An 11,007-nucleotide genomic window follows, 5' to 3' on the forward strand; every position below is an offset into this window, starting at 1 on the left:
TCATTCACTGGACATTTGTGTAAAACATGAATTTACCCTCAATAAGATGGTTAAAACGCAAAGGATATGCGCTGTTCTTGTGGCAAGTTCTCGTTGTCTCTATCCTAATAGGGGCAACCCAAAATCTGAATTCAGCAAAAGCGCTTCTGTGGTGCTTAGGCACAAGCATATTTAAATAGGTTTCAGCACCATACTACAAATGCCACTTTAGTAGCATATTTATTTATTTTTAATCGTAATTTCAATTATTTGTTCTTTTCTCTATCGAAATTTCGAAGAGAAAATATTTGAAATTGTGAGAAAATAATCGAAGTATCGAGAACGAACTCGTAATTTCGAGAAAATAATTGAAATAACGAGATGAATCGAAGCAACAAGAAAAACTAAAAATTTCGGGTAACCTAGTGATTAAAGCGTTCGCTCGTCACAAATTAGATTCCCGACATGGGTACAATGTGTGAAGCCCATTTCTGGTGTCCCCCGTCGTGATATTGCTGGAATATTGCTAAAAGCGGTGTAAAACCATACTCACTCACTCACTCACTCACTCAAAAAAATTGTTCCCGTTATTCAATTATTTTTTCTTTATTTCATGTAGATATGTATAACCTACTTAAAGCATTGTATGGTATATCACCAATTATTTACATTAGGCAATGACGAGCCCTAATGCCTGATTGCCTGTTTTGTGTCCGATGGCCTTTCGCCCATGCATTCGGTTGTTGGTTTGCCTGGGGCATTCTGCCTTTGCCGGCAGGTATTGTTCTCGTGTAACTTTATGTGTATGCCAATAGAATACAAGATGGAATTATACATGCGATTAAATCTCTAAAACATAATAAGGCCTCGGGTATTGATCTGATCGAAAATGACCATTTGATTGATTCTTCCCATGTTCAACCTTATTTTTGTCATCAGGAATCATCCCCGATTCGTAGCTCGCGGGTTATTGAACGTATATACAAAAGGAAACGCAATATATGACCCCTTTAGTTATAGACTTTAGCTGCTTTGGTAAACATTTTACATGTTACGTGTATTCTGAATTCAAGACTTTAGGGTCAACTATTTGATATTCACGTGTGTGTAGAGGGCTTCAATTTTATCCCCCAAACAAAATCGTCTTCGATTATTCTTGAAAAAAATAATTATGTCTCGTATTGTTGGAATAAACTGAAATTGACTGCAACAAAAATTGTTTTTTTTAGGAAATAGTATAATTAAAAAGAAATATCTGGTTTTGCAGCTGCAGCTGTACAATATCTGGTCTCATCACAAAGTCCCAGCTCCAAGAATATCAAGCGGTTGGTCCCTTACATGTGTTTTTAGGTACAAATGATGAGGTCTTAACCGTCTCAAGCGTGATTCCGAAAACGTTTTCCTACTTCAGATAATATTCCTGTTCCTGTACGAAATTGAGTTGAAGGTAACCTTTTAAAAGATCATGTGTTAAAGTTAACATTGTCAAGTCTGTGACTCAGGCTTTAGACAGGGAGACAATTTATCACCTCTCCACTTTTCTATGTAACCAGTAATATCTGGAACCTCACCACTCAGATCAATTATTATGATGCTTTACGCTGCTAATGCAATTCTACTTTTTCATTGTCGCAGTGGATTACCGATTACTGAAAACATTTACAGAATGCTTTAACTTGAAACTATATATTGTTATTGTTAAAACTAAATAATTTATTTTTCGCTCCGGACCAGCGTGTAAACGTTAACACCAATTCTTGACATTATTCAGATAGTAGATACTTATAACGACCTGGAAATTGATTTTAATCGAAACAGACGACTGAATATAGCAATTAAAACATTAACCAACCACGCACATAAAGTAATGTTTGCACTATAAAGAAAAGCTAGAAACGTAGACGCCCGATTAAAGTGTCTCCTCCACGCAATTGACACTATGAATTTATTATTTCAGTTATATGAAAAACTATTTCATCCTCATGACATCAAAGTAATCAAAATCCACCACGGGATCTCTGTTTACTTTAAATAATTCCTCAGGACGCTGGTTATAGTCAAACATTTCAAAATCAGCAATATACTTCTCGCGAAGATTTTCCATGTCATTGAGTGTCACCATCGAATAGGCTTGCAAAAAGGCCTCTTTCTTGTTGGCTTTGGCCGACGGCCCGGATCTCTTGAATGCGTCCAATGCCATGTCGAGATATTCGGTGACGGTTATGTTGTTACTCTGCTCGGGAGAGAGTGGATACAAATCTATTTTTTCTATCATCCCTCCTATTTGTAACTGGCGCCATAGTCTCTGATAACCAGCATGTACACTAATGCAGCGACTCCACCCATTCCTGAAGGAAAATGCCCGTACGACAGCGTCAACTATATAATCTACCTTATACTCAGTATTCACATCTTTGAATATAATGTCTTTGTCATAGGAACCTGATTTTTGCAAAATATACCGTGTGTCATCTTGGAACGTCTCAATCTTGCCAATGACGTCATAATCCACCGAGCAAGCGTCGCAACAATACGCAACCGGTCTAATATGCACGTCAAAACTTTTAGAGTTGAGAGTGTTTAAATATTTGATATATTCATCAAAAGTCACATCGGATCCACAAGTCTCCGTGCCATTTGTATAGGACGATCTGAACATCTCAATCGCCTTTTTACCAAGACTCCACATGTACCTGTTGGGTGACAGAACTTTATCTATAAACGTTGAAAACACCCGACTGTACGGGTCCCGAGCGAATATGAATTTAAGAGTAGTTTCAAGGAGTTTGGACATGTCATCCGCATGAGCCGCCTCCGTCATATTGAGTGGAATCTTAGCATTGGATTCTTTGAAATCTATGTAGGACAACTGGAAAGGCGAAACAACTTTTGGGTCTTTCCGCCTCACCACTTCAAATGCTCTCCGCCAGAAGGTTGATCCAGACTTTGCAACAGGACAATACATTATGCGAGGTTCCTCCAGGAACCAGTGATGCTTACGCACTATCTTTGTGTTGAGTGTTGTCTGGTCCTCTGCTTGCTTCTGACAATACTTCGTCAAATGTTCTTTCCTCTTTTTATAGGTGTCCTCATGTTTTTCCTGTAAAGGCAATTTATATACACGATCAGCATAGTAACGCTGGCCATGGCGACGAAGATAAATTCATTAAGCATAAGATAATTTCAAAAACAAACCAGATGCCCATATTTGAGTCAGTAAAACATCCTCCGTTGGTATAGTTCGGGATTTCCAAGGTTTGTATTTTCGTTTACAAATTGTACTCATAAATGGCAAAGCTTTGGTCGCTGTCATTCCCGAGGTCAAATGTTTTATTACTTATTCGAGGCTTATCAAGTAACATTTTAATCTCCCCTGCTTCTTGTCAGTAGTTGCGATTGAAGATATCATAATCAACTCACCTGATTTCTTATGAATATGACGCTTCTATTTATTCTGTCCTGCAGTTGGGTTCGAAGATTATGAATATATTGTTTCACTATAACGTCTCTGTCTGTGACATCTTTGGGTAGGTTAAGGCGCAGCTGCAGCTTCTGGTGCACTGGTACAGCCACAGGGTTGTTGCCCACAATATCTTAAATATAATACATGTCAGTCACTGAATACGTCCGGTGTTATATCACACTTGTCACACGGCCAAAACCGTCACGTTGACCACACAACTACAAATACTAGTAACGGTAGCCTCCTGGCCAAAACCGTCACGTTGACCATACAACTACAACTACCAGTAACGGTAGCCCCCTGGCCAAAACCACCCACTTGACCATACAACTACAACGAGAGATAACAGTTACTGGAGAAAATGTATTATTCAGAATAGTTATCTGAGTTTTAGTTCAGCATTTTTTCTGTCTGTATCTCCATAAAGTAAGGACAACTGTTTAAAAGTGCCAATCAAGTCAACAATGAACAGTGATTGAGTGTACGTTAGGCGCAATTGTTCACTCTTTGTATAATGCTAACAAACAAAAACATTTATTATCACATAATAGATATTGGTATCGATAAGACAAAACAATCTATTGATGGTGCGACTGTGGTCACCTGACAATAACTACTTTTAGTATGCTCCATAAACGTCGTTTTAACCGACGCAGCTTACCCAATAGAAATGTGAATATCAATTAACATGGCAAATACGGTCTCTTACTCACAAGAAGTAGCATTGTAACGCCGTAGTAAATAATACTATCGCTTATCTCAAATGTTTATTGTTTTCAAAGACATTAAATCAGACATTTAAATAACTGATTGTCTCCTGGTTTAATGAACTCCAAGAAAAATGTCAACTCCAATCATTTAGACCTAACACGTATCATTTTTCAGACACATTTCTGACTGTAGATGCTTAGCAAAAATCACGATGACGATAGGAACACTGGATTTCACACGAGACCCATTTTACTACTATAAGACAAAGACGGAGAACACCAGACTTCGACTGTAAATGACAATGATGCTGAAGATTCTAGATATTTGACGGCACATGATCACAAGACAGACATTTTATGTAGTCTGGTAATGACCACTTGTCTAAATAAAGACACACTCTTGTTAAAATCTGGGTGATATGAAAACTTAAAATGTGAACTTATGTGAACACAAGAATGATACATATTTTAATAATAAAAATAAATATGTATTTTGATTTTCAAACATAAGCTGTCTAAGATACCCAACAGAAGTCTGTATTATGCAAATGTATTTTTTAACTTTTTAACTTTTTAAAACTTATAATCAAATTATATTTAAAAATAAAACAATGTAGAAGTATTATTTGAGTAATGTCTAAACGCAAGAACTGTTCATGGTTTAATAATATTGCTAAGTTAAGATATTTTCAATTGAAAATTAAATATAAGATAAAATCAGCTGAAAGGTCCAGTATCTTTATTTCCTTAGTTTATTATAAAAATGCATATGTATATATATATCGACAATCAAATTGTAGCGACACCGTAAATGAAGATATCGTCTTTGCCTTAACGTTATTTTCAACACCTTGACGCACATGTTGATATCCCTATCAATCCTTACAATTATGTAACGATGTAACAGCAGATATTGTAAACATTTAGAAGCTGTAAAAATTCGATACTTACAAAACCCATGTAGAATCCAGATTGCTGGCAACGCCAAACATCCAAAGAGACCAAAGAGACTCAAATGCTTACTTCGAATAACCATGACTGACTGAGAACTGAACAGCGATATGCCGCCTATTGCCTCTCCCTGGTTAAATACCCCCTCTGACGTTATCCCATTTGTTGTGTGCGGGGTTTTCTTGTTTGACCAAGTACGTGGGCTCAATCAAGATGAAAGCCGGGGGCGATTTTGAATATACAGTAAGTCAGTTAGTTTTAACGCCGCTTTTGGTAAGCCTCGGGCATCCACTATGATCGTGTACGACAGGCGGTCTTTCCACAAGGGAAGTGAACGCTTTCCTTTGAGAGAGGTATATGTTAGTTTGCAAATATCGTTTCAGTGAAGCATTTTCCAATATTTCACGAGTTCTAAGCATTTATGCCAAAGCCTTTTCAATGCTATCATAGCAAAAGATATTACATGAGGGACACGCAATATCATGGGTTCCAAAAGCTGAAAACGAAATTATTTGGTATTAATGACACACGACTGTCACTTTTAAAAGTGAGCGGATTAATCTTTTCCTGAAATTAGTTGCAATTATGTTTTAAGATTAAATAAAAATAGATCATTGTAAACAATAATAACCTAACTTCAAATCTTGAGAAAATCGTCTTTTATAGAAGTGTAGTTATTACATACGTTTTGTTGAAAGGTACCTATCCTCAAGTATAACAGTAAGTTTACCGGTGGTGTACTCCTCCCATACATCGCTCCGTAGTCTTTCCACATGTTAATTTTATATATCCGGTTTTGAGAACGGTTTTAATTAATACAGTGCATTCTATTTTTGAAGGAAGGTAAAACAAGATTCTTGTCGTTACCTTAATGAAACGCTTGACATATTTTCTTCCATCATAAGTTTAAACGCACACGAGCATGAAATACTAATGACAGAAAACTGAAACTGTGTTCAACAGCAGTCATATACCAAATTAATTGAAAGAAAGAGGGTAAAACAAGAACTGTTTCTGAAACCGGTGCTGAAAAGATTCTGTTAGTTCAGAAAAGATTAATGAGAAATATACATGATCATAAAACCTTATTCCATCCAAACAACCATGACGATGTTATCTTGTCAGCACAAACTGTTTATTGAATGTAACAATAGTCTGTCATCTGAAAATGGGCGTTAGCCCAAAGTAATGAAGGTTTATAGAGACGTTTACCACTTTGGTGAAACCCACGAGCACACTTTGAAACGCTACTGATGTAGTGTATTGTCAGTGTCCCTCGAGGAATTAATCGGAATCGTAAATGTCAACCAAGAAATGTACTCTCTTACTCAACACTACCTGCTCTTACATGGGCAATGAATTTCATCTCCTAAGCAAAGTTTTACATATATTCATGAAAGTTTTCGCAAAATTAGACTTCAAAATATAGTGCTTTACACACTATTAGCAGTGTAACTATCTACACTACACTAACTAGAGGGGGCACGGCTGGCCCAATCGATTCGTTGTGCAGAGTTGCGTCCCTTGGGCACGCCAGAAACCTATGATTGTGGGTTCGAATTCCGGTTCGCCCCGATTATGTTTCCAGGTTTGTCAGCACCATACCCGTGCTCGTGGGTTTCACCGAAGTGGTAAACGTCTGAGACCTGCATCACTTCGGGCTTTCCTCCCACATTAAGCTGACACGCCGTGATGTAACTGGAATACTGTTAAAAGCGGCGTTAAACCCAACTCACTCACTCACACAACTAGATTCTAGGAAAGCATTCACAGTCAAGACTTGTTCCGTTGTGGAAAGAATTTAACACGTGGAGTGGAAAGCGTTCTATTGGTTGTTTAGGGTGGTGGTCTTTCAGTGCTAATAATTTTATAACCGTTAAATATTGAAACTTCATACTTCGTAAAAGCATTGTTTATTGAATTATGTAAACGTTTTAATACCCTTTGAATGTTAAATGTTTGTATGAATTGGCAAATAATGAAATCCATTCTATGGCTTGTTTTTTAGTCATATTTTTCTTCTGACTTTCCTAACGGCTATCAAGTGAGTTTAGTGAGTAAATGGCTTTTATTTCGCGACAAACCGGATGTTTGGTGTCTTCCCGTTTCCCGGACAAGTGATACTTGTACAAATATTTGCCCCCCCCCCCCCCCCCCCTGTCAAAAATTTTTAACTACGGCCTTGGTTCAGCATTGTTTTCCCATTGAGCCGCCGGGGCAGGCGATGAAAAAACGATTCGCCTTGGGCGGATAGGTCGAAAAGTAACACCTCGAGCCTATCGGCCATCGGTCTTGGACATTGACAATGATGTTTGCTTTCGCCACTTCTTTTCAGCCTTGCTATCAACAATCTGATCTCCGCTTTGATTTCATTATCTATCGTACCTGTTAATGTTGTAAACACGTGTGATGATACAACTGTGAGTTTAAAATTGATTTTGACAGCCCGTGCCAACTCGTACCGAACACACGCCAAACACTTCTGATAGATACTATGTTGAGAATGTATAAGGAAAAGGGCTTCACTTTGAGCACCGTGTTTTCTTTAAATACCGCGATTTGAGACACTATAAAGTGGTATATAGGTAGATATAATACCATTCTATATATGTAATAACGTTTGATGATACATCTGTGAGTTTAAAGGTTTGGCAGCCGTGCCATGTCGGACCAAACATTTCTAATAGAGACTAGGGAAAGGACTTCACTTTGAACACCGTGTTTTCTAAAAGTACCGCGATCTGTGACACTATAATGTGGTATATAGGTAGATATTATACTAGTCTATGGATGAAAACACATTCCTTGATACATCAGTGAGGTCTAATTAAGTTGATTTTGGTAGCCCGGGCCAAGTCGGACCGAACACTTGTGAGACATTTTAAGAAACTCATTTTAAGCTGAAAAGTAATATATCTTGCGTTCAATGCTCAGAAATCAAAGGAATGCTTTAGCCAAGGTACGCCGTGGGGTTCATCCAAAAGGAACTGAGACTTAAGCGATACACTAACCTCCCATTAGAGGAAAGTGAATGTTTCAATTGGCCAGATACAGTTGAAGATCATTTCAGAGTTTTTAAGTTGAATTATAAGTACTATTTTGATAACATTGTGTAAATATTCCATGTGTATTTTAAAGGTAAAAAATAGTTCCTCATAACCCTCAATCGCGGCTCATTTTTATCACGTATTTTTATCACTATATTTGTACAGGAGGTGAGAGGTCAATAAAATAGTATGTCTCCCTGTCTGTCTGCTTACTTTGAGCCGGACCCGTGAAGATCCGGGGTAGAACAGGTCTTCATCAACCCATGCTTGCCGTAAAAGGCGACTATGCTTGTAGTAAGAGGCGACTAACGGGATCGGGTGGTCAGGCTCCCTGACTTGGTTGATGCATGTCATCGATCCAAATTACTTGTATCGATGATATTAATATCATGAAATTAATCACTGGATTGTCTGGTCCAGACTCGATTATTTACAGACCGTCCTCATACAGAATTTTGCTGAGTGGGGCGTTAATCAACAAGCCAACCAACTGAAGAACTTCATATGGTTCACACTCGATTACTTGCTTGATTGTATGTTATGTGCTATATGCCCTGAAAACTACCGTTACCTAATCTCACGTAACTCTATGTATGACGCTAGGATACATGGAGCCGATATCACACAAGATAAAATTATACATGCGATTAAATCTCCAAAAGCGGAGTAAGGCCTCGGGTGTTGATCAGATCGAAAATTGCTGCTAGTGTTTGATTGATTCCTCCCAATTACACCAATTACTCGTTTTCTTTAACCTTGTTCATTTTTTAAAGCAGAATATCAGTAAGGTAAATTGGAATTCTACTTTTGTTGATAGATATATTAACATAACTGCCATAAATAGTAGATACAATTACTGAACTAAAATAAATATTCCAAATATGACAGTCCCTATACCCCGAGTAAAATTTAAATTAAAACCTCCGTATAAATTCACCTGCTGGGAGAATTAAGGAAATATCGTCATTCTCTTGTAACAGAGATAAATAAATGCGAGACAAATAAGACGAAAGGATATTTTCCTCACATAGAAGACACTGATGTTGTGTATGAAGATGATATTGATAAAGCAAATGAATTGAATACTAGTAATTACTTTGTCGATATCGCAACTGTTGATAATCCAAATGATGAAACTACAGATGATGATACAGTTGTCTTTGTTGTAAAACGTAAATGAATAAAAGCATCTCAAGCAGTGTACATCACATATCACAACATAATCAGGATACTTATGGGAAACGTCGACTTGGTTGTACCGACCTAAATGGATAGATACACTTAATGCTATCATGTAAGACAGTCTTCATTACCTTGTGCCGTGTTCAAATTTCAGCCGTGTAAGATCCGACTGTTTTCTGTACAATAAGGGATATCGTATAACAACTACACACTCATGTAATTCAGATTTGCCAGATCCATTAAATTTATAGATAATTGAAACTTGTATCGTCGGATTATATGTTTTCGGACATCATACGTTTTCGGACGGTGCTATTACGAGGGACGTGGAGTCAACAGACATTGTAAACATTGTCTGATTGTTATTTTTATAAAGCGAGTGAGATGATTTACAGTTGTTCATGGTATTGGCGAGAAAACTACGAATGTTTGTTCGAATTCGTTTGTGTCCGAAAACTACGAGGATTAGTGTTACATGTTTATACAAAAACGATAACGATGCGTCAAAAATATGTATTACCACATATAACCACATATGTCAAAATAATACCACTTAACATATGTATATTATATAATTGTCTATAGTGGGTTGTTCTGGGAATGATACCAATCATACTGGGGAGGTCTTCCAATATGCAGTATGCCCGTTGACATATCCAGGGTGCCATTCATGGAAATATAATTTTTCTTACATTATAAAAAAAAAAATTCGGTTTCGATGTAACCGCCTCCATGGTGTTGTGGACAGAGCGTCTGCCCGGAGGACGGTAGGTCGAAGAACGGAAGGTTCGATCCCTTGACGAGCCATACCAAAAGACATTATGTTTCCACATTCCTTATATAATCTTCTCATTTGTCTCACATTGTCTCCTCATTGTCTGACATATTCTTCATACCAGATCGTCACCTGGCAAAATCAAATATACATATCAAAAAACGTTAACAGATGGTACTTGTTATTTCCCTGCCTGGCACTCGGCATTAAGGGGATACAACAAGGACCGGTCGGCTCGGAATCGGTATACTGTGTCTGAGTGTGGCATCCGTGTTAAACAGCGGCATGGTATATCAGTGGACTAGCACTATAACAACGGCACTTCCATACCAGTACAAGCAGCCCCACGTAAGTGCATGCACGCCACTATCAACATATGATCAGGCACGTCACTATATGATAGACATTAGCTTGAACGCGACGCCTCGCCTCACCTCATCTTGTTTCCAGCTTGAAATCAATGCATGTATTTTAATTCGAAACAACTTTTATTCACATCAACTGCATTATCAAAAAAACGTTATAGTTTAAAAACATGAAATAGTCTAATACATACATTTCAAGTGTCCATAAAACCTCACTCAATCAAGTGTCCATACGTTTCGTCTAATTACGTCACACAAGATAATACAGCTTCTTTATAATTAGTTTATCTTACCACAATGTTTTGGTTTATAGTGAAGTCAGATTAATTATGGTCTGTGTTCATGGAAAGCCAACACAAAACCAATACATATAGTTGTCACCGTGAAGGCAATGGTGCTTGTTTTAGGCATGCGATAGGGAACAAGGGTATAGTAATGTATCCTCCACATCTCGTAGTCTTATCTGTAAGTGGCGTTTCAGAAGTTGTATCAATGACAACAGAGCTGAACTGTGGGTTTCAACTTCTTAATAAAA

General features: G+C 37.6%; 1 protein-coding gene across 1 annotated transcript; it reads right to left on the minus strand.

Annotated features, from left to right (window-relative positions):
* Window positions 1-1,948: 1,948 nt before the first annotated feature.
* LOC139441786 (carbohydrate sulfotransferase 9-like) lies at window positions 1,949-5,188 on the minus strand. The gene is made up of 3 exons (XM_071222569.1): window positions 5,104-5,188; window positions 3,400-3,572; window positions 1,949-3,079 (listed from the first exon to the last, which is right to left on the minus strand). The coding sequence occupies exons 1-3, from the start codon at window positions 5,186-5,188 to the stop codon at window positions 1,949-1,951; spliced, it is 1,389 nt and encodes a 462-aa protein (XP_071078670.1).
* Between the last annotated feature and the right edge of the window lie 5,819 nt (window positions 5,189-11,007).

Source organism: Haliotis cracherodii, unplaced genomic scaffold (assembly GCF_022045235.1).
Source record: "Haliotis cracherodii isolate W230 unplaced genomic scaffold, xgHalCrac1.p SCAF_44, whole genome shotgun sequence".
NCBI classification, from domain to species: Eukaryota; Metazoa; Mollusca; class Gastropoda; order Lepetellida; family Haliotidae; genus Haliotis; species Haliotis cracherodii.